The sequence below is a fragment of the Nelumbo lutea genome, chromosome 3, assembly GCF_056320005.1.
Source record: "Nelumbo lutea isolate HS-2025 chromosome 3, American lotus-T2T, whole genome shotgun sequence".
Classification (NCBI taxonomy): Eukaryota; Viridiplantae; Streptophyta; class Magnoliopsida; order Proteales; family Nelumbonaceae; genus Nelumbo; species Nelumbo lutea.
Window position 1 is genome coordinate 25,293,980 of NC_142686.1, and position 25,473 is coordinate 25,319,452.

The 25,473-nt window shown below is 34.3% G+C and overlaps 1 protein-coding gene across 14 annotated transcripts; it reads left to right on the plus strand.

Moving 5' to 3' along the window:
• Nucleotides 1-10,698: 10,698 nt before the first annotated feature.
• LOC148863725 (lipid phosphate phosphatase 2-like) lies at nt 10,699-22,497 on the plus strand. Of its 14 annotated transcripts, none has more exons than XM_088977814.1 (11): nt 10,699-11,162; nt 11,740-11,845; nt 16,650-16,997; nt 17,994-18,215; nt 18,335-18,422; nt 18,521-18,630; nt 18,760-18,850; nt 19,192-19,380; nt 19,590-19,649; nt 21,693-21,888; nt 22,258-22,497. In XM_088977814.1, the coding sequence occupies exons 3-11, from the start codon at nt 16,788-16,790 to the stop codon at nt 22,304-22,306; spliced, it is 1,215 nt and encodes a 404-aa protein (XP_088833940.1). In that variant the 5' UTR covers nt 10,699-11,162; nt 11,740-11,845; nt 16,650-16,787; the 3' UTR covers nt 22,307-22,497. The 14 variants fall into 14 exon arrangements, with proteins under 14 accessions (XP_088833940.1, XP_088833941.1, XP_088833946.1 ...); XM_088977815.1 differs by having other exon boundaries at nt 16,654-16,997; XM_088977817.1 differs by lacking the exon at nt 10,699-11,162 and adding an exon at nt 11,451-11,487.
• The last annotated feature ends 2,976 nt before the right edge of the window (nt 22,498-25,473 follow it).

The window sequence follows — 25,473 nt, forward strand, 5'->3', positions numbered from 1 at the left end:
GAATATACCGTGCATCAGTGAATTGCATAAAAATGTGATTGTCTTTTGTGAATCAAAATACAATTTGGAATGCCATGTTTAACAATTAGTCAGATGAACTAGTAAGAGCTGGCAAGTAAATGTTTCCGTATTGGCTTCCCAAGTTTATTTTGGTTTTGCTTTTGGAATTGGCGGAAATTGATCCTCCTAAAACTTAAACAGCTATGACTTCAATGCCGGCATGTGTTCTGGGTTTAAGCCTTGATAGTCTACTGTCAATTTAGCGCATGCATATCTTACTAGAATGAACAAGGAAAAACCACAAGTTTCCATTATCATTATCTTCGTCCATAATCTTATATATATATATCTATTAATACGAAATGGATGCTCTCTGCATCCAGGAAATGGAATCTACTCATGCGAGTAGATCCCGCGTGAGAATAATTATTACAGTAATTTAATAATTTAATTATTGTAGTAATTTAATAATTTAATTATTACAGTAATTAATTACTGTAATTTAATAAATACTGATTAATGATTACTGTTATTATAAATGTTGTTAATAATTATATATTTATTTTAATTTTACTTTAATTAAAATTATAAATACTGTTAATAAATTTAGTAATTATTGTTATATTAAAAATAATTTAAAATGTTATTAAAAGTATTGTTATTGATTATTTAATAAAATTTTATAATTACTGATTATTTTTTATAAATACTGTTAATTTAATTTTTGGTAATTATTAATTTAATGAATATTGTATAAATCCTATTCATAAATTTAATAATTATTGTTATATTAAAATTAACTAAATAATCTTATTAAAACTATCATTAATGATTATTTAATTATATAGTATAATTACTTACTATTATTGGTAAATGTTGTTAATAACATTTTGACAACCGACGGTTCGACCATTTGGTTCGAATGGATAGTTCGTTCTGACAACAAAAATTACAAGCAAAAAATTATGAAACCGTTCTGACTACCGATTTTTGGGTCGACGATTCGATCATCTAGTTCCAACGGATAGTCCGTTCTGATAACAAAAATTATAGGCAAAAAATTAAGTCTGTGAAGTATATTAAGTAGTATCATACGTGTTATGTCATTCGAGCGTGTGACTCATACGACCCAAAAAATGGAACTATTTTAGTCACTGATTTTTGGGCCAATTGTTCAATCATTCGGTTCGTACGGATGGCTCGTTCTGACAACAAAAAATTACGGAATCATTCTAGACACCGGTTTTCGAGTTGACGGTTCAATCATCCGATTTAAACGGACGATCCATTCTGACAACAAAAATTATAACAAAAAAATAGTGTGTGAGATCTATTGAGCAGTATCATATATGTTATGTTATTCGAGCGTGTGACTCATACAACCAAAAAATGGAACCATTCTGGCCATAATAAATAAAAAATGTCCAAAAACCATTGAATGGATTAATGGCTTGATGATTTGACTGCTCGAATCAATGAATCGTTGACCGATTCAACGGTTTTTGGCCAGGGACCGGGTCAACGGATCGATGGTTCCATTCCAGCCCCTACGAAGCAAGGGTCCTCCGCTAGTATAATATTATTATGATGGCTATTGTTATGGTTCCATGCCGCTCTACTCCTTTACATAATTTGATTCGACGGATCCTTGAAAAGGCCAACTGAATTCAAATTGAAATGAGGAAAAATCTATGATGTCAAAAATATATGATATGTTTTAAAAATTGACTAGAGGCCAAATTGTTTTTGCCTTTGGGTCGCAAGTCACCAGTTAGATATGTTATATGTATTATTTTATATTTAATTTATGTTCTAAAATTTTTTATTGATAAAAATATAAAAAATGCAAGTTGAAGCCAAAAGGGATTTTTACACAAAATAGTGGGGCAAGGCGCCTATAATACCTTGGAATGCATAGGTCTCAAAAAGTTATCCAAAATAAAATAAAATTAAAAACCCAATCAAGCATCGGAGTGCAATGTTATGGCCTCCGAAAGTTTGTATACATTGAGTGTGCAACATGCAACCCGGTCACCAGGTCGAATGAGTTAATGGTCGAACCATCTGGGCCAAATGGTTCTTGACCAAGTCAATGCTTTTTTACCATCTGACAGGTCTTGATTGAATTGGACTTGGAATCATAATCGGATAATGGTTTGAACGGTTCAATCAGTCAAGTCAAATCGATTAATGGTTCAAACAGTTCAGTCAACCAAGTCAACGACGGGGTTGAAAAACATTGATCAAAAGGTTATGAAGGTTATGAATAATCAAAACCCGATGAATTTTGATGAAAACTCCGCTTGATTAGTTACCACTTTTATGATGCCGGCCTGTTGTTCCTTGGGTGTGGTGTTTCAATCGAGTCAATTAAAGTTTTTCTTCTTCCCTTCTCAGTCTTGGACATAGATAATTGAAACTCTTTTCTTCAGCCCAAAATAATCCTGGTTGAAACAAAGCAACCACCATTAATAAGTACTATAACTTACTACGGCATGCCTTTGACGAAGCCAACCTAGTACATATATCTATTATCTATTACTACAAACTCTAGAAACGAATATTAGAATGCAGAATATATGGTTTGGCTTATATAATGTGAATGTATTGTATTATTAGATTGAGCACTCTTTCTCATTAAAAACTTTAAATCCCAATAAACTCAAACTTGCTCCATTTCCATGCACAAGCCAAAAGATACATAGAAGAGAATAAAATGGATTGGTCATATGGGCTCTCCCCTGGGGGCATTTGACAGCCACATATCTCAATCAAATTTTTTTAGTTGGAGTCATGGAAAGGGGTGCAAATGGATCAGCAATCCGATCCGAGATCTGATCAATCAAATTCGGACCACCTTTGTTCGGATCTTCGGATTGGATTTGGATCGCCCCTATCCAATCCGATATATTATATATTTATAAATATAAATATATAATACATATATATGTTATTTATTTATTTATAAATATATTTTTATAAACTTATTACATTATTTATTTTTTATAAAAAACATGCATTTATGATGAAAATAATTAAAAATACAAGTATTTTTTGTTTTTATTTTATTTAAATTAGTATATTTTATTAATTTTTAAAGAAAATAAGTCGGAGATCTGACCGATAGGATTCGAATTCAATTTGAGTTTTATCATCAAATCAGATCCAACATATACAATGTCAAATTAGATTCGAATATACCCAAATTCAATCCAATCCAATCCGTTTGAAACCCTAAATGGATTAGATCACAACAAGAATTCAAGGCACAACTCAACAATATCCATGTTGAGTTCTCTCTAAGAACTCTATAAACATGTTGCTGAACAACTTGTGAGGATGGTCTTGGAATGATAATCCACTGTTTGAGGCGATAAACTCATCTTCGATACATTATCCCTTTTATTTCACATCAGTTTTCAAGCTAGGGGTAATAGGTGAAACAAGAGGACAAACAGGATAAAATAAGGGTTTTCAAAAATTTAAATAAATCACATGCCATCACATATTGACAGTTCTTGATGTTTCACCACCAGAAGATACATATTTAAATGTAGTTGGATCACCCAACAACGAATGTTTAAATTCACTAGTAATTAAGCAGATGCGTTGCACGTGAGAAAATTTTCTTCATATTAATTACTTGAATTTTAGATATCATAATTAAGGTAGAAATTGAAAATTAACAAAAGTAATAATATGATTAAAAATAAACTTAAATATTTATTATTCAATTATGACATCATGGGTTTCTTTGAAAAGTTAGATCATTGACCCACCATCTAGATAAGAAAATAGCTTTGCTTTTGGATTAGTTTTAAAGTAGGGAAAATTATAGTTACAGTCAGTTATACATTTAAAATTAGGCTACAAGTTGGTCTATAAACCAACAAAACTCTAACAATCAGCTATACATTTCAAATTATAAAAACCTTCGCCATGTCATCTGAGGCTTATGTGATTTTGCCAACATGAGACTATTAATCCACATTAGACACAACAAAAAGCTTATACTGAAATTGCCCTTTAATGTTGGGTGATTGGAATAAAAAAAGGTTTTTAGTCTCTCTCTCTCACTCTCTCTCTCTCTCTCTCTCTCTCACTCACTCACTCACTCTCTCATTTACAATTATCTTTATCTACTCAACAATTGTGTGATTTGAAAATAAATAAAAATGGTTTTTGGTTTCTGTATTTACATACTCTATATCAATTTCTCTCATTCTCTCTCTACCTATCGTTCTTCCTTAATTTTTCTCATTCTCTTTCTTGGTTGATCTCTCCTTCTCCCTTAATTTCGATCGTTCTATGACTTAATTTTTCTCCCACTCCCTCTCTTGTTTGTTTTCCTTACACACTTATATGGTATTAAACAGATCGTAAACTTGGTATAGTTCAAAAATCATTACACCAATTTGATAAAAATTCATAAGAAACTCTTGGCTATGAAATTTACACCGACTGGAGAACAATAGAGATTGAGGAAGAATGATAAAGAAAGAAAGAGAGAGGTTTTGATTTGGCTACAGACAAAAGCTAAGAAAGTGGGTGAGATAGAGGGAGCGGGAGATGAGAGATGACTATGAGAGTCAGAAAGAATGGAGCGAGATCGAGAGACAGAGGGAGTGGGAGAGAAACTAAAAATCTATTTCCGGTATAGGTTTTTTGTTGTGTCCAACATGGACTAAGAGTTCCATGTTGGCAATAGCCACATAAGCCTCTGACGACATGGCGGGGGGGGGTGTTTATAATTTGAAATGTAGAGCTCGTAGTTTTGTTGGTTTTTGAACCAACCTACAACTTAATTTTAAATGTATAACCGACTTTGACTATAATTTTTCATTTAAATTATATATTTCATTTACATTATATAAAATATTTTTTTTTACTTATCACACTTAATTTTTGTTTGTCTATGGTATCATTTGGCTCAAACCACTAACCCACCATCTAAAAAGAAAAATAGTTTGATTTATAGGTTGACATTAAATTTTGTATTACATTTCCATAATTGATAAAATTATTTCTTATGTATAAAACTTATTTTTGTTCAATATAATAAATGCATGATATTAGAGATATATCCACTATTTTATTTTTTATAAATATATAACACTAGATATGTGCCCAAAATTTTCTCTATCCTTTTTTTGCGATTCTTTGTATTTTCTATTATTAAAAAATTTATTATTTGACTATGAAATTATTTCATTTATAGGTAGATTTTGAATTTGGTATTCCATTTTCATCATTAATAAAAATACTTCTTACATTTCATAGTTATTTATTTTAATTTTTTATTATTTAATTATGCCATTATTTATTAATTCATTTGACCCCAAATGGTCGAATTGCTTGCCTATCAAGAGGAGGGAAGAAAATGGTACTGTTTTTAAATTACTTTCCAAAATATTTATTTTTATGCTATTAAAATTAATATTGTGGATTTAATTACAAAAATTTAATTATGAGAAAAATATATCTTAAATATAAGATTTAATGAGAGAGAATAGGAAAATATTTTTATTTCTAATTGGTTTTAAATTTTACATTCCATTTCCATCATTAATAAAAACATTTCTTATTTATCATACTTATCATTTTTTAATATATATGTTAAAAATGTTCTCAATTTATTTTATTTTTTATTTTTTTATTTATCTATTTTTTAATTTTATTATGCAATCATGGCAATATGGATTAACCCATTTGACCCAAAATGATTTAATTTATTACCACCACCTAGATGAAAACACTATTTTTACTAGGTAGATTTTAAAAGTATAGGCTTTTATGTTATTTGAAGTATTAATTTATTAAGTATGGATTCAATTAATAGAACTTAATGATGAGAATAAACAAAAATAACTTAAATATATGATTCAATGAACATGAATACAAATTAATAACTTAAATGTTAGATTTAACAAGAGAGAATTGAATGCATTGAATATCTTTAAATTACCTCTTTTCAATTCATTTAATATTAAGAACCGATTGTCCTATTTACCCTCATCTTTAGGGATGACAATTTTCCCCATTTCCCCAATCCCCATGGGGATCCACCCCGAATGGGGCAAGGATGGGGATGATTTTCCCCCCGCGAGGATGGGGATGGGGAAATTTTCATCCCCATCCCCGCTGACGGGGAGAGCACTCCCCATCCCATGGGGACCTCGATCCCCACTTCGTGGGTTCCCCACTAATATATATGTATATGTGTATGCATACATTATATATGTAAATATGTAACCATACATCATATATTAATGTTTTAAAAAATATGGTTGAATATTTTCTAATATGATTGTAAATGTTAATTATTTTATTTTTATTTTTTAAAATAAAATAAAAAAAAAACAAAAACAAAAACAAAATGATTAGCATTATAAAGAATCACAGGGAATGGAGATCCCTATGGGGATGGGGATGGGGATAACGTTGTCCCCGCTAGCGGGGACAGGGACAAGGACGGGGACGGGGATGGGGATGGGGATTTTCGAGGGACGGGATCCCCCATTCCCGCCCCGTTGCCATTCCTATTCATTTTTATCAGTAAATTTAAATTCCAGAAATATTCTTAAGGCCATTTGTGCTTAGATATAGATTTAGAAACTTATGGGTATTTCTTTATTTATTTTTGAAGAAACCTGTGGCCTGTGGGTCTTTTTTGAAACCTCAAGTATGTTTAAGTCGTTTACCCATTAAAAATTTGGAATAACCAAGATGTGACAACTAATATAGTTTTGAATTTTTTTTTCTTTTATGTGTCACTTGTTAGTGAATAGATGTAACCACTTTTGCGAAACATTGTTCTAGGCATCTAGCTCTAGCGCATGGCTAAAACAATGAAGTCAAAAGTCAAAACCTTTGGGGGTTGTTTGGCATTGTTGCTATTTTTTGGAGTAATGGCACCACATCAGCGTCACATCGGAAGAAACAGTGCTCTAGAAAATGAATATTTGTTTAGAACCATTTTTCCATAAAAAATGGCGCTACAAGCTATACCTCGAAAATTGGGAAGCCATAGCTTGGAGCAATGCCAAATTTGACGTTTCCTGGAACTGCCACTTGTTGCTGCCAACAGGGCAGTGATGTAATACTAGATAATAGGTACCAATGCTGAAAACGTTTCTTGGAGCAATGGTACCAAACAGAAAAGGTTGTTGCTCTAGGAAATGTCCTACTTGGCAACAATGATTCCAAACAAAAATAAACTCCAAGCCACACATCAACGGCACCATTTTCTCAGGAAACATCCTAACTACAACTGCAACATCGATGTCAAACATATACTTGATTTTGATCACTTTTGTGAAACATTGTTATAGCGCTAGGGCATGGCTAAATCAATGAAATCAAAACCTTTGAGTTTGATATATTGCTATAACCCCATTTTGAATTATACAAGTGACGTCTTGATGCTAGGGATGGCAATTTATATCCTTGGTACCTGCTCGGATGGTTTTTTCTTTTTGAATGATGGGTTTTGGATTCTACAATTCGTATGGCTAAGCTTTATGTATTAGGTGTTTGGATATAATAATATTTTGAATTGTATATGAAAGATAATTAATAGCTTATGTGTTTTTTAAGGCTGTAACTTGGGTTGGGTTGGTCCGAACCCAATCCGAAAAAGTTGAGTTGGGTTGATGTTTGGTTTAAGGTTAGGGTTGAAATTTATAAACCTAATTTTACTTTGGATTGGGTTAGGGTTGACCCCTCGGGCAACCCGACCCAACCGGAACCCAACTCTATAGTACATATCATATACAAATATATGTAATATAATCATACATTGATTTGTTTATATGCATGATAGTTGTATAGCCCCCCCTCCCTACTACATACTATCATTTATTTCTTTTAAGATAATTACTTCACTTAATCCTAGTTGGAAATACAAAACCTTAATAACATTTTTTATGTTTTTTGAATATTTTATTCTTTAACTCCTCTTTGTTGTTTGCCACCCATAGCTTGCCCATAAAAGATCTAATTATAAGCTATAACTCATAATAAACTTTAATCATTTTAAACACTTTTTTTTTGAATTTTGTACTTAAAGAACCAATAAAAAATATCAACAAACAAATACTAATAAAATATATGATTAATATATGTAGTGAAAATTGAGTTTAGATCTAAGATTAAGAAGTTCTAGGAGATTTTAAGGGATGGGAAGAATGTTGGGTTGGGTTAGGGTTGAAAGATTTTAGTTAGGGTTGGGGTTGGGTAGGTCGGGTTGAAGGTTGGGTTGGGTTAGGGTTAGGGTTGGGCTAGGGTTGGCCTCAACCCGCCCTGATTTGCAGCCCTACTGTTTTTGCATGTTTTAATCAAGTAATTAAAAATTTTGTTGTTTTTTTTGTGTTGTTTTACTTATTTATTGCTTATATATAAGATAACAATAAAAAGTGAGAAATTAGATGTGGATTTTAACCCAATCCACCCTATCCTTAAATGTGAAGAGGGTTTGGATTCTCAAAATCTAACCCGCTACAGGTTTCAGGGTAGGTATGGGTTGGGAGGTTTAGGGATGCAAATAAGGTATAGAATTTATAAAACCCTCCCCTAACTTGTCTCGTTGCCATCCCTACTTTATGGGATCATAGTGGACCTATACTTTTGGGGTTCGGATTTCATGCTTGCCCATTAGAGTTTTGGCAAAGTCAAGCTTGTGCTTTTGCCCATGAACAAGTCTAGATCATAACAATGGCCATGATGATTCTTGATGCACATTATCATAGCAAAAGTGAATTCGGAAAATGGTTATTTTCATTGGGAGGTGATCTAGACTTCCCTTGCATCAAATTCTAAGGTGGTGTTTGGAATTGGTGTTATTTTTCTAGTGACACGCTGCATGAGTATTGATGTTTTCTCAGGAAATGGATATATATATATATATGAAACCTTTGTTGCCATAGACATTTTTCAATGCTACATCAACATACTATTGATAGTAATAGTAAAAAACGGAAAAAACATAAAAAAGAGTATTTCTCATACAACACTTTTCCAATTTTCAAGGTATAATGTTTTTTGGGGGAAATGTGCTGATGTGGTGCCATTTTTCAAGAAAATGACATCAGCTCCAAACACTTACTAAGATGGTGTTTTGGTTTTGTGGCTATTTATTTTAAAAGTGGCACCAATCCATGGTCACGTAGTATTTATTCCAAAATGCTATTTGATAAAAACATTTATTAAATAAACCTTTTGTCTCAGTTTGCACGAGAGTCAACAGTTGAGAGAAACTTTATATTTTTATGTTCCCCCACCTGTGTTTATTTATTGTTCAGCTTTTGTATCACCTAGGGGATGTTTGGTATCTAGGGGTGATCATTCTTGGCCCGCCCCGGAAACTCAATTCAGCCCAACTTAACAATTTCCAAGCCTGGGCCCAAGCTTTTGTGTGCAAGCCCAACTCGGCCTAGGCCCACATCAAGCCCAAAAAATTTTGGGTCAGACTTGGGCTCTACACTTCAAGCCTGGCCCATGCTCGATCCAACGTGCATTATAATATGATATATATATATTTTAAATATATATTATAACATTATATTATTTTATACAAGATATAAAATTTTTTTGTTTTAACATATAAATAAATATTAATTAAATTAGTTGACAAATGTTACATGTGTGAAAACCTAAGCCAACTCAAGTATGCAAATTGTTCTTCTAGGCAAGGTCTTATAGATGAAGACAGAGCTTTCATTCTCTACTTGCGTAAGCAATGTGGGACTTGGAAAAAGCTCAATGGTAGCATTTATTATTTAGTGTTGTTCCAAGTCCCACATTGCTCAAGAATTAGAATGGGGTCATGCCTTCATCTATAAAATGATAGGTAAGCTAAGCGCCTAAGCCAAACCAACTCTAAGGATTAAATCAGGTTCATGCCTTTTTTTTTCTTTATGCATAGGCTAAAACTTAGCTAAGCTCAATTTACCTTGGGACTTGTGCCATAGTTTTTCATAGAAGTATGGACAAGCCCAATGCAGATTTTTGAATTAGCATCAATTTCGAATTGACACCCACCCCAATTGTACTTGGAGCCCAAAAAATCTGACCCTGGGCTGAATTGTCATTCTCTTTTTTTTTTTTGCATATATTATATTTAATTTAATTTAAAATAAAAAATTTAAATAATTAAATTTTATCATTAGATGTTATAGGTTCGAAAAGCCCATAAGCTCATAAGCCTGGCCTAGGCATATGTAAGGTCAGGCTTGGGCTTGCAAACTAGGCACAGGGTGCGGGGCGGGCTGGGCCCAGGCATAGGTTAAAGCACTCGCAATTAGTGCTAAACCGGGGCCATGCCGCCCGGGGTGACCCATGATCATTCCTATTGATATCGGTAATTTGACATTTACTGCATCGATGAGCCGTTACTTCCAAACCACATGACACTGATTTGTACCAAACAGATTATACATATAAGAAAAGTGATAAAAATCACGTTATCAAATAGCAAAAAAAAAAGGAAAGGGTTGTGATTGATAAAAAAAGGTGAATAGATTGCTTTACTGCCTGATTGGCAGAAATAGAAACAGTATCAAATAGATTACATGCAACGTGTTGGGCGTGAGCGTTTTTATTTTTTTTTCATAAAATTGAGCCCAAAAGATGCCGACGTTACCAAACACCATCCTAATGGTGTATAATATATAAAATAACAACAATAAATGTTTATCAATTGATTTTCTTTGTTTTCCGAAATAAATCCCATACAAAACATTTTTGGCCACAGTACCAAACAACCTCTGGTTTTTTTATGCTAAAGCCTAAAAGGTTCAACTATATATCAGAAAGACATGGCAACTTTTTTTTTTTATTGAAGAATAATGAAGATGATGTGGCGAATGTAGGCAACTGCCACTCTGCAATTGTGCAAAAGGCCCTACCGCCCATCACCCTCTCCACTTTCAAGGGTTACCTCAAACTTTGAATTGAAGAGGCAAAAAGTTCTCAAAGGATCAAGCGCCATTCACCACCTCATTTGAAGTTTGTACGTGAAGGACACCAGCTAACTCGCCCTTCCTCTCGCTGTCTCCCCTCCTCTTATTATATCTTTCTCGCTCTCGAACAGACGAACTGGTGTGGTCCAGTTTAATCAACTAATCAAGGATGTTGGAATCTAAGGCTTGGAAAACGTATTTGAGGTAACGTAATGCACAGCGCGACCTTCGTTTCTTTTGTCTACTACTTCTGTCTTTCACTTGTAGTTGATAAGATTCTACAATTTGTCTCAATTCTAAGACTCGCTTTCCTCCATTATCTTTTCTTCTTTAATTATCTTTTCTGCTTTTTTTTTTTTTTTTTTTGTATTATATGTGTTGCAAATTACAATCGAGGTTATTTAGAAAATATTTTATTACTAAAATATAAATAGATATCTGGTTTGAATTAAATACTTTTAATAAAGTTTTTAGAGAAAGCATCATTGGATGAACGGGATCTGGGAATATTTTTCTAAGGGATAAATAGGTAAGAGCATTATTTAATGTGGGCGAAGATTTAGAGGTTTCAATTATATTTGCAATGGCTTCAATTTATCTCTAAGATCTTGAGGAGGGCCCCATGTCCCCATCCGAAATGGTTTCTTCCCATCTTATTTCTGTATTTTATTTTATCTTTATTATTATCACAAGGTGTAAACAATATTTTAGACCATATTTTCTCTGGGAAGTTTTTTCTTTAATGCTTCTGAAGTACGCACAGTATTTTTCAATTCTGTAGTTTTGTTCGTTTGTGTCTTGGAGGAACATAGGATATATTTTGTGCTTTGAGAATTCAAGGGGCATCTACCAGAACCAGGTCCTGGTCAGCTGTTTGATCTGATATGGTAAGAACAGAATGCTTTACTCTTCAATGCTAGTTATTTGTTGCAATCTATGGACTTGGACTTACCTTCTGTGTGGTAGAGATACATTTTTGTAATCCTGTTGCTTTGCAAGTTGTTGGCTATTTAACTTTTTTGAATTCTATGTATTCATGATGCTGGCATACTATGTACTGCTCTTGATCTTGGTGCAATTGGTCCTCGAGAACTACTTGCAAACTTGTAAATGGTGAAGTTTGAAGTTTGTAACATTCAATTAGTAAAAGACTTAAACATCCCTTCATGTTCGTTCTAAACACTGAGACCTCCCTTTCATTTCAAATTGGAGGAAGACCTCTCCCGTTAGAGCTATATCTAACAGAATCATCAAAAAGTCTTTTTTACCCTTACTAATTCTTCAAGTTTTCAAAACAATGGGATCTATCAGTTCAAAAAAAAAAAAAAAAGAATCTATAAGTGGCTTGATGGACATGAGAAGGGTCAAAATTGAGGACGAGTAAGGGTCTTCCACCTGGTGAAACCATGTACTTTTTTTATCAATAACTATTAACTTCGTTCAATTTGAAGGAAAATGTACAAGAGAAAGCCGGTGAAAGACAAGCCCTCATATCTCTCCCTTTAAATATCAATCAACAATTACGTCTGTGCCCAAAAAATTTGATTTCTCCCAACCCCTTGTTTGGCTAATGCATCATCCATTAAATTTGCTGTTCTTTTCACCCAAAGTATTCTCAGTTCAATGTCCTTTGTGATCCACTTGATTTTTTTTTCTTCTCATTGTTGTATTTCCACATCCTGCTTTCCTCATCCAGTAGCCAAGCCACTACCAGTTTGGAATCCCCTTCAATGATTAGCTTACTAACATTCATGAGTCTAGCCCTGTGCACCCTTTCCATAACTGTCATCACTTCCACTCTTAGTGAATCACCCTCTCCTGCTGGGCCTGAGAAAATTGCAAGCACTTTACCCTCCTCATCCCTGAGTACACCTCCGATTGCAAGCACTATTGTCTTGTTTTGTTTCTAATAATGTTCCAATGAAATCTGTAAGGTCTGATACCCTTGCTAATTCGAGATGGTCACATCTCTTGCCTCTTGTATTTTGTGTTCATGTTCTTGTGCCATGTCTTTGTTCCCTTCCCCCTTTTGTCTTTTCATCTAACTTGTTTTCTTTCTTAAAACTTTCTCTCTCAAAATAAATGCCTTTTTCTAGTTGGTTAATCTTTTCTTAAGTCAGTGACCAAGTCACTAAGTAACACCTAAATCCTAATAGAGTATTAGGAAAAACACAAAACACACCAGATGGAAGACAAAAATTAAGCATTACAGACAATAGAACATGATTAAACTACAGTCAGAACAAGGTAAACTTGACTACAGCAATAAAGCATTACAGACAATAGAACTGAGTTTGGTGTACTTCCATCACCGAAAGGTAAATATTATATATTAGATGGAATCCTGGAAATGCAAAAAAGAAGTTGAACACTTAAATGATGTACTTCCATCAAATTCAGTTCTCAAGCTAAATAAAAGTCCACAAGAAGTTGAATAACTATACAATTAAGTGGAGAAACCTAATAGAAAGTCTATTCTGGAAATCACTTATTGTTACAAAAGCCTGTTCTTTGTTCTTCTTGGCTTAGATGTTCAATATCCAGAGGATTTAAACAAATCACTAGTGCAATCAGCTTCTAGTTGCCATTGTTCTTTCCCTACCACCTATTTGGATGGCTAGGGGGTATTTTAGATATTAATAAAATCTTGTTAATTATAAAATAAAAAATCCCTTCATTGAACCTAATGGAGCATAATTTTCATTTTACTTTTTGTGAAAAAGTAAGCTATTGTATTCAGTGTAATCAAAACATTTACATTGTCCAGTGCAATGAGCTCATGCACATGGACTGTTCTACCTATACATTCTGATAATTAGATAAAAAAGTGTCCTGCCCTAAGAAAAAGACCAGTAAGGAGTATTTTTGAAGCTATTATGACTTGCTGCCCAAGATGAATTTTTCCCCATAAAAATTTCATAACTGTATCCTCTAATTGCATTTATTTTCAAAAAGTATTGAGCTCCTTTCAGACCAGACGGTCCAAATCACAGCCAAAGGCACTACTACCCAATACCTTTCCTTCTTTACTCAAACCCCTCAACTACCAGCTCCATAAAAATGTTTCCAGGTTAGATGGGAAACACCGAAACAGAGGTGCACCCGAAAAAGAACCAATAGATTGGTCCATATGCTGTACACAAACCTGCAGTGAATGAAGAGGTGATCCATTGTTTCTGCTTCCTTTCCTCACATTGAACATGTACTTTTTTCCACCCCTATCTATTCTATCTAGATTATCAACTGTTAAACATTTTCCCAGAATGGCAGTCCATTAAAAAGAAGGCTACTTTGATGAGAGCTGCAGTTTTTCTTTTTCTTTCTGTAGGGAAACCACCTGCCTCTTCTTCAGCTAGCCTTTTATAAAATGACTTCACAGAAAATTGCCTTATTGTTTTGAGTGTAAAGGGCCATTGCTTGGTATAATGGTAAAATCTTGGGATGACAAGTCTGATAACACAGGTTTTAATCTAAGAGTGGTCACTTTGTGCAAAAAAATGCCAAGTTGGGCTGTGTGCCTGTGTCCAGTCCACCCCTCCCAAGACCCTAAATAGTGGGTCATGTTTGTGGTCATTTCCATTTTCTGATCTTCTTTCCCATTGAATCCTTATAATCATGTTTGTGGTCAGTCACTTAAATCTCTTGATAGCCTCCCTGTAAGTTCATATTGCTGAGTTTGGAATCCCCTTCAATGAGTAGTTTGTCAAAGTTTAAATCTCTAGCAATCTGTAGTTCCATACCCCTTGCCAAACAGCTTAAAATTCAGCATTGACGGAATCACCTGTTGGACAGTGCAATGACATTTTCATCTCTGTTTTTGAATACTCTCTCAATTCTGAAAGGCCTTGGGTTTCCTAAACTGCTACCATCAACGTCGAGTTTTATGAAACCTTCCTCAGGTGGTACCTAGACTGATAATACCCTATTCTTGTTGACTGAACTCTTCGCTACAGCTTCCCAATTCCTCCAAATATCATCAAAAAAATGGTGGGAAAAGATATCCATCATTTTAATCCAATGAATGACCCAATTTACAATACAATCTGCCAATGCCCCCACATTTCTTTCCTTCTCATTGAATATTCTGGCATTTTTCTCCTCACTGTCCATACCAAAAGATATCCATCATTTTGATCCAGTGAATGACTCTATTCACAATACAATCCACCAATGCCCCCACATTTCTTTCCTTCTCATCCTAAATAACGTCTTGAAGGAATCAAACCATCAAGAAAATTAGAATTAGTCCAACATTTGAAACAAAAAACTCACATTTTATTATCTGATTCTGATGTGAAAAAGAGAAGGTAGGTCATCCTTTTTCCCTTGTTTTTCTAGTTCAAAACCAAGGAAAACCACTAACAAACTAATTAAGAAAGGGGAAAATCCTAGTTGGGAAAGCTAACTCCTATCATAATTAGGAAAACCAACTCCTACTACAACTAGAAAAACTACTAATAACTCAAATGATCAGAAAATAGCTACTGAATAAGGCAATAATCTGATAAAAAAAATTAAGGCAATAACCCTACCACCTATGAAACGGGCCATTACTCAATGTTGGTCTCAGCTATCTGGGGTCTTGGGAAATCCATATATAGAAAAGGCAATGACCATACCACCCATAGGTACAAAAAAATAAATAAATAAAATAAAACAAAGGAAAATCCCAGATTTGGCTCATCTACTCTTGCAGTTCCATTATGTCCTCTCAGGAGTATGAGATTTAGTCAACTTCTAGTTATGGTCTTTTGGGTTTGAATGGATGTATTGAGAAACAGGATCAGTTGTATTGGGCTTGGTTGTAATTTGCAATTGTAATCTTTTTATCTCGGGCAGGTAGAATCTTGTGCCTCTCCATGGGGATGCTTGTATTGCCTACATTTGTTGCCTTTTTAATAAAATTTCACGTTACTTATAAAAAAAAAGGATGTATTGACAAACTTGAGACTGGAGGTGTAGAGTTTATTTGGTGGTAATGGGTCAACTATGTTTATGGATTTAGTGGGAAGACCTTATATTGATTTTATAAGAATTGAATACCTTGAAGTTGTTATTTGTAATTTTGGGGAGTTGTGGGTTTTGTCAAATATATGCATTTTAAAGTAGGTTAACTTGAAATAATGACCTCTCATAACATTTAAGACTTGTTTTCTAGAAGATGAATGCCTTATTCAAACAGGGTAAGAAAGTGTTGACACCTGAAAGGATTAATAGATGCTTGTAACAATCACCATTTATTTTGGATTTAGTGAATTTGATGAAATCTTGAAATTTGATTGGTGTGAGACCACAAGGACAGTTTTATGGGGCATGACTTGTTTATCATGTGACAGATATTCCTGTCAAATTACTTTTAAATTGGGAGTTCAAACGAACGGATGGGTAAGGAAAGAGCAAAATGTTAAGGATAAAGATAGAAGGAACAAGTAATTTGGCATGTGCTCTTCACTTATATAAATGCTGGAAATATGCAACTTTTTACTTGCCATAAGTATTGAGATGAGCAAAGCAGAACCGCCAGTAGGGGACCTATGAGAATATAACTGATAGATTGTGGATTTTATTTGCATCTTGAAGTCACTAATGATTGCATCAAGTAAGCATGGTTGTTGTAGAGTACTGCAATGGCTTAACTTGAAATACTTTTCTAGCTTTCGTTCAGTGAATGATTTATTAAGAGAATGGCAGGTAGGTGCTAGCATTCAAAGCACAAGACCACCAAAGCTTGCCGGGTGATCCCCACTAGCAGCTGGAAGGCTTGAATTTAACTTTAATGGCTGTTGTTTGGGAATTCAGGGGGAATCAGGAGTTTGGGTATAGTAAGAGATGAAGCTGGTAGTATTCTTCTTAGTTTCTCAGCTCTCAGGTCTGATTGGACATGGAATCTCTCTCAGGGGTGGACTGTTGACAGTTATTCAAGGGTTAAAGTTGCTGTCTTTAAAGGGGTGGAAAGAAGTGGACGTTGAAGGAGATTGCCAAACAGTTATCTCTTGGGTGAAGAACAGAGAAGAAATTCCTTGGACAATGAGGCCTATGGTAAGACAGGCACTCTTCCTAGGGGATCCCTTAAACATCTCATTCAATTGGATACCTAGAAGTGCCAATTTGATGGCTGACACATTGGCTAGGGCGGGAGTGGGAAAGGATCAGTTAGAGGGGTTGTCCAGGGATGGACTGTAATTTGTAACTTGGTACTCTCTCTTTTTGTTCAGTTTTAGTTTCAGCTTTATACTTGGTCTCTTACTCCTTTCAGGCCTGTCTGTTATATTATGGGAATTTTCAATTCCTTAATGAATATTTTTACTTGTTACTTATTAAAAAAACACTTTTCTATTTGAACAGCAAGCCTTCTTTCTATCTGCTGATTATCTGTCAAGAGGGCATTGTGGGCAGTGAGCCCAAGGATCTCTTGTGTCACCTATGCATGCTTACATTTTGATCCCCATAAATGTGCTTAATTCTACTAGAAGTTCAGGACTGTTATCAGTCTTGAACCCTAATGAATCTCAGGATCGAAGATAAGCAGAAAGAAAGAGGAGAGAAGAGAAAGAGGGAGAAGAAACAGTAGAACACAAGGGCTGAAAGGAGGAGCAGAAGCTTCATGTTCTGCCGCCGCCACCTTAATTAATATTTATAGGTTATGCTCATTACATGGAAAGGACATATCTGCCCTCAGTCTTTACATAACAAATAGAGTAAAACAAAGACTGAAATAAATAACAACTGAAACAACTAAATGACCAATAGCTAACCCTAGGCAGACTAGAATATCTTCTACCCTACGAACACAGTGGGACCGTAGCTGTGGAGCCCACTTCAGTGTTCTCTACAATTCTATTCAGTTTCTTACAGACAGACTTTAGTTTAATTTAAGCAGAATGGACCATTTCCAACAATTTCAGTGGCATTGCAAATGTTTTGTGCCATTTTTTCACAGGAGACCAGTTCATGGACTTTTTGTGGTCTCTTTTATATTGCAAATGATTTTATGGTGCCTTAAACTTCTTTATTACTATTTCTGTGTTCTAACAGGAAAGAATGAGGGAGGTCCAGCTCGGTGCCCATACTGTAAAATCCCATGGAGTTTCAGTTACAAAGTTCCACATGCATGACTGGCTTATGTTGCTTTTTCTTGTGGTGATAAAAATCATTCTAACTGTTATTCATCCATTTTATCGCTTTGTGGGGAAGGATATGATGAATGACCTCAAATATCCCCTCAAAGACAGTACTGTACCCATGTGGACTGTTCCTGTAAGTTTATCTGTATTGTTTAGGATTATAGATGGTATCAATTTAAGGAGTATGATTTCCCATATCTGATTCTCTTAAGCACCCAGAATTTATTAGCCTTCTTTTGTCTTGATGACCAGATATTTACAGTGTTGTTGCCCATAGTCATATTTATCGCCTTCTATTTTTGTAGGAGAGATATTTATGATCTGCACAATAGTATACTAGGTACCATATTTCTAATCTTCATTTTTATTAATAAACACCTTTCTTAAGGCAACCATTTTTATGGTTGACCTGATTATGCAAACTTTCTGCAAGAGCAGGGCTATTATTCTCTGTGCTGATAACTATAGTTATTACGGATGCAATAAAAAATGCAGTTGGTCGTCCTAGACCAGACTTCTTTTGGCGATGCTTTCCTGATGGGAAGGATGTACGTTTCCAAAAACTACAAACTTTTCTATGGTTGATATGGTTAATTGTCTCTCTGTGTATGTGTGTCTATGTGGAACCGTTTCTGCAGTACTTGATGGGAGAATTCCTTGGTCTTTGATTTTCCTAGGTATATGATCAATTGGGAAATGTTATTTGTCATGGAAAGGCCAATGTCATAAAGGACGGTCATAAGAGTTTTCCTAGTGGCCATACTTCATGTAAGCATTAGTGTAACAAGATTAAATTTTGTACAAGAGGATACTTTTAATTTGAAGATACAAAACTAAATATTTCCAACTTTTAATCCCGATGCCTTTTTTTCTTTCAAAATTTTTTATGAATATAATTTTCTCAACAATTTATCTCTTGGTATTGTACTAGTTACTGAACAACTAAAATAGAATTTTTAATCAGTAAAAAGAAATTCAATTGTCAAGAGTCTCAACAGTTGATTTTCTTTAGTTTCTTTCATAGTTCTTTGAGCATCATTCATCTTTATTCTTTCCCCTTAATCATACTGAGGTACAAAATTATTCAATGGTTTCAATTTCCTTTCCAGGGTCCTTTTCAGGTCTTGGTTTTCTATCCTTGTATTTATCGGGCAAGATAAAAGCATTTGACCATAGGGGGCATGTCGCAAAACTATGCATTATTTTTCTTCCTCTTCTTGTGGCTTCTCTTGTTGGCATTTCTCGAGTGGATGACTATAAGCACCACTGGCAGGATGTTTTTGCTGGAGGCCTCTTAGGTTCGTGGTAGTATTGATTTTAATTTAGGCTACATTTGGTTTGATAGAAAACAAGAGAGAGAGAGAGAGAAAGTTAAGGGAAAGCCCTTATAAGATTTTATGAAATCTTGTGCTTTATAAATTTTTCTCTTGTGTTTACTATCAAACTAAATACTAGTTCTAGCTGATGGATTGATGCTTGACTCTACAACCATGTTACATTTTTGCAGGCTTCACAGTTGCAACATTGTGCTACTTGCAGTTCTTCCCACCCCCATACCATACCAATGGTAAAGTTTTGAACTCTTGTACATAAGTTCAATAAAAATTTTCTTGATACTTGTTTCTGTTTTACTTGGAAGTGTTACTGATGAAGATCTGTTTACATACTCTTCTTTTCTTCAGTCAATCTAAACAATTATTCTCTATCTTATCTGTTGTATTTCTCTAAAAAATTATTAAAATGCATCCAAGATACAATATTGGTAAATGATACAGAAAGTAACCTTAAATTCCTCATGTGTAACTTTATGTAGTAAACATCAATCGTAATCGGAAATTTGTTTGAACTTTGAACTCATTTCTAGTAGCTTACTATCCTCACCTAAGAAAATGGAAGTAGTGGGTTTTGATACAACACTTATCTTACATTACTACTACTACTACTAATTTGAATGTTCTCTTAAATTTAATGGTCTGTCCAGAATAGATGTGCACTATTAATTAAACTTTAAAAGAAAATTCCATTAAGTGTAAAATGGCTCATTTGTTTGTGCTGGCTGCCTTCTGAGGGCGTGGTTCAATGAAAGAAGCACCTGACTGGTACCTCAGAAAAAATAGAGGTACATCCTTCAACCAAAATTTCATCATTCCCATTATTTCTTAATAATGATATTTTTAGAAGGGGAAACTAAGAGAAGAACCAGGATAACTATACTACATAAAGTGGATACTTGCCTTGGGTTCCGTGTGGGTCATAAAAGCTAAATCCAAATACCATATATCATATATGGTTAATACTTGCACATGCATAGCACATATTCTTACACTAGTTAAAAGAAAGCAAAAATATTACTAGCTGTAGTTTTTATCGTTTTATTGCGTTGTCTTGTGATCTTGTCTGTAGCTGCATACGCCATACGGTGTTTAGGATTGGTCTTTGTGATATGTTTATTCACACTGATCCATATGTTAGATGTTTCAATGTAGATGAGTCTTTGGATTCTTGGATATCAATGTTATGTATAGTTACTATCAACTTATGTTTAATCATGATTTCTTTGTGTCAACTTAGACAAGTTGTTAGTTTGGTTGCTTCTGAAATTAACTTTTCAGGCTATTTAAGTATTAGAGAAAGTTTAACGTGTGCACGCTAAAACGTCTGAACAGTTCTTGCAGTTCCCATTTCTTATTTCCTGAATTAAGTATTTAATTTTCTGTCCTAATATATCATTGATAGTATCTGTAATCTCAGCATTTTATAGTGCCGGCATGAAGAATGTTTTTTTTTGTCGCTTTGATTTTTTTAATTAGACGTGTCACTTCTTCAATTAGTTGTTTCTGTCCCATATTGTTGCTTTACTAACGTCTATGACTATGTTCTTTGATCTGGTGACTCATGAGAGAAGAAAAAAATGGCGTGATTGATTTTATTCTGCGAGGAGCAAATTTATCTAACTTTGTATTGGAATAGGCTCCAATTTAAACATACAGTACAGTTGAGTAGTTTGCCCGATGTTATGGGGAACATAGATATCATACTTACAATGTTAGTTTGGTTGCAGCATGCCTTACAAATTTGCAAGTATCCATGCACCAACAAGTTCCCTGATAGTCAACCAGTACTGATTATGGCACATGGACTTGGGCATAAAATAAGTTTCAATAAACATAAAGTAAACATATTTAAAAAAACTTGGAAAATGAAAATTTTGCACCTTCTTGTATGGATTCTCAAGGAACCTTTCTAACATTACTAAGTTCCAATAGCTTGTCTTGAATTCAGATTGGAACATCATCAACATGGCTTGAAGTTTATGATTGTGATGTACTGGAAACCACTTTCTCTAATTAGAAAATGGATAAACAAACATCTTATTTACAATCAAATAGATCAATCTTCTCTATAAAAAATTACGATGGTATTTCCTATTACCACCCTTACATCACGTAAAGCATTAGTCCAGGAATTAGTGCAAGGTTGGGTGAAGCCAAAGTAATAACTACTCAAATATTGGATTGTTTTGTCTCTTGCTTCTTCTATAAACAGATTGAAGTTCCAAGATATTATGGGCTTCTGTTTAATTAGGCCTTCTTAATCTTTTGTTTTGCAGGTTGTAGGTCTTATGCATACTTGAGGATGTTGGAGGCAGCAAATACCAGCGAACAACCCACCAATGCTGTGAGCACACTAAATGTGGATGCCATGAGGGTACAGCAACAATTTGAACAAAATAACAATCAATTAAGGAGATTATCTGATACAAATGGTTCTAACAATACATTGGATGAATTGGAATCTGGGATGAGGTAATTTTGTACATCTGCTAATATGTTTAGTCCTTATCTTGCTCAGTGTGCTGTAAACCTGTAACTATACTACTATTCACTATGTATGGTGGAACAATTTCCCTTCTCAGTTACACCTCTTTTCAGAGAAAGGTCATGTCTAGTTCTTGGCTATAAAAAGCATGTAGGTGCAGCAGTGAATTGTATAAAAATTGACTTAGTGAATCAAAATACAATTTGGAATTATCCTAATTGTGCAATAATCAACAAAAGCTGCTGCATATATGGCAACTTGTCTTGCACCAAGTCTCTACCAAGTAAATTCCCAAATATGTTTTGGCTTTTACTTTTAGAGTTAACTGAAATTGATCCTCTTAAAACTTAACACAGAGCTCAGGCAGAATTGATGCCGCTACTCCTGAAGGTCTCGAGGCGATGATTATATCTGGATGAAGCATATTCAAGGTTGCATGGATATGGGAAAGTGATAGAACTCATTGTATATTTTGTATGTGTGTAGTCTGGCAAGCTAGCAAGCTGAGAAAACATGGATCTGATACATTTGAAAGAAGGTTTAATTACTTAAATATACCCTGTGGTTTCCAAAACTACTTTGGCTGTTGCCAAAAATCATTCAGTGTCATCCCAATAGCTAATTTCTCATCTCATGCATCTATTGGGTAGTCGACCATTTCTCTAGTTTCTGTATTATGGAGGAATGGCTGCAACGTTCACTCATGCAGTTTTTCTGCTCCCACCCAAGACACCCTAGTTGAGGCTCGTCACTCCAGCCCGCAACTTTTCCAGACTTAACCTATAAAAGTGAGAGATTGCAGTCCAAGCTTCCGTTGAATTGTTTGCTGGATATGTTGAAAAATCTAAGACTGATTAGCTAATGGAATTACTGTTTCTCTGCTTTTTCTTGGATTAGTGACTGGAATAATAGGAAAAACAAGCCGTCTGATATTTCAGACCGGAGAAGCCTCCGCGCTAGGAAGAAAAAGCTGTTAGGGTCCAGATTACAATGGTTAGACATTTTAAATTATTAAGCAGTTTCCATATTGTGTCAGCCTCCAGTCCAACAAAGACAAAACCATCATATTTGCAGGTAAATATGATGTTGGAATGCATTGGAACGTGTTTCTATTAGGAGATTTCACTTTCAAATCAAAATTTCAACTAATTAGTCAAAAATGTCATCGTCTATTTACTACTTTTCATTGGTTCATATTTCACAAATTGTACTTTTCATGTTTTACAAGTTTACTTAAATCAAGACTAGCAGCACTTAAAATGTTGGTTGGGATATTGGGATGTATCATTTTATCACTGATTCACATCTTATTTTTTGCTGCATGGTACAGTTGATGCATCATATATTTTGCCCAAATTAATTGCTTTTTTCAGTTCTTATGATATGTGATATATTTTCTGTAAAAATAGGCTAGATACAATATGTATTATTGTTGTACTCTGTGAAATGATATTATTCGGTTACATTTTTAGATGTTATCAAACAATTAGTCGCCTAGTTGATTTCTTTTCTGCTGTGGACTTCTGATTGGATTTGTTTGGTAATTCGGTTGGTTTTTGGTTAGGAATTGGGTTCCTCTTGGGCCCACCGCAGCCCAACTTGCTCAAGTTGATCCCCTGCATGGAGGTCTTTCATATAACCTCACAATTGTATCATGTTATATATAACGCAATATTCCTGCTCTTGAGATAATAGACGTTATTTACCAAAAGAAAAAGATATAGACGTTATTTACTATGCACAGATTTTTTTTGGTAATAATACTATGGATAGGTTAATCCGTCAAGCTGGTAGAACCTTTATGGGGATGAGTCTGGAATGGGTTTGGTCAGGTTGTGGGCGACCCACCAGTCCAGCCTGATGTCTTGGACTTCCCAGCCCTAACATCAAACCCACCCACCTCATCTTCAATCCAATGGACTCAACCCTAACCCGCCAAAGGTATCCTTTACACTTTAAAAACGGGTTTATCATTTTCTAATCCCAACTCTAAACTCAACATCCTTATTTCTAACCGATCCAACCTTAATATTTCTAGAGATCAAGGTCTTTTTGGGTTGGCTTGACCAAAACATTACCCCTAAATTTGTGTTTGGTACCATTGTTGTTTCTTCATGAAATATTTAGGATTGATCAATAGAAATTGGTGTGGAATATGAATTATCACATAACATAATCAGAAATGTTTTCGGTTGATCAATGCAAATTGTTGTTTTTATCTGAAATGTCAAATTTGAAACATTTAATTCTAAATGACAATGATCAGTCACCCACATGCATTTTTTCAATTACAATGATTTTATGTGACAACAATTCATATTTCTCAACAATTTTTTTGATCAGCTACAAACATTTTATCAAAAAAATGGTACCAAACACAACCTTCATCTGAGAAGTTGAGTAGTTTTGAACTTTTGGTAGTTGGTAGTTCTTTTGGTAAGAATTGGTAGTTGTTAGTTGGGCTGTGGTCCCATTTATGACCAAAACGCGTAGACATAGTGGAGTTTTAGGAATCAAGCCAACAAATCTATGCGTTCTGTACGCCCTCCCTATCTGACTATCTGTCTATCTCCTTCATGAAGAAGACAGAGGACAAGGCGGTGACAGAAAGGAAAGAGAAGATACCCAACTCCATAAAAAACAAGGACAAGTGGACAAACACCTTGAAAAGGAGCCTAATCCATAATTCTCTATTATATTCTTGAAAGAAGTTACAAAATATGCTTTTCTATCCTTTTGTTGGGCACACTCGGTTTTTGATAGAAACGGTATACCGCACATCTAAGAGACTGTGAATGAACATTGGGCCGGGCCAGGTTGGGCCCACACCCCATGCCTGATAATTTTATTTTATAATTAAAATTAAAGAAAAATATATAATCTTTTTTATTTTATTAATATATTATTCCACTTGTCTTCAAAAAAATATATTATATGATATATACATATAAATGGGTTCGACACTTCGACTAATATCAGAAAAGCTTACAGCCAATCAACCACTATCATAAAACAGATGATCAATCAGTTGGTATTCATCAAAACTCACAGGGCTGTGCTTTGATTGCTCATAGCTTTGATTGTATCATAGGTTTTCCCTAGTTAAATATACCATATATTTTTCCAGGCTGGCCTGATATATTGCTATTACTATAAACACTAAATTCAGGATAAGCTTAGTTTGGATGACAAAAAGGCTTGGGCTGTTTTGAAGTTTCATGTGTATGACCTGTTATGATGGGTGTGGGGTAAAAGAATAATTACAATCAATATTTTTTAATTAAGAAAACAAATAAAGAATTAAGTGGAGTAACGTATCATGTATAAGAAGCTTAAAAAATTAAGCAGATTTTTTAAGGGTTCGACAATGATATTTGAAAAATTTGCAACCGATCAACCAATATCATAATAAAAGTAGTAACTAATCAGGTGGGTTTTTTTTTTTTTTTTCTTATCAATTCACAGAAGGGGGTTGATTGGTCAAAGCTCTTGCAATAACATGTATTTCTGACAGCATAGTTTTTTTCCTTTTTTCTGAACTCCCACTATTTTCATTTTTTTTAGAGTATGTC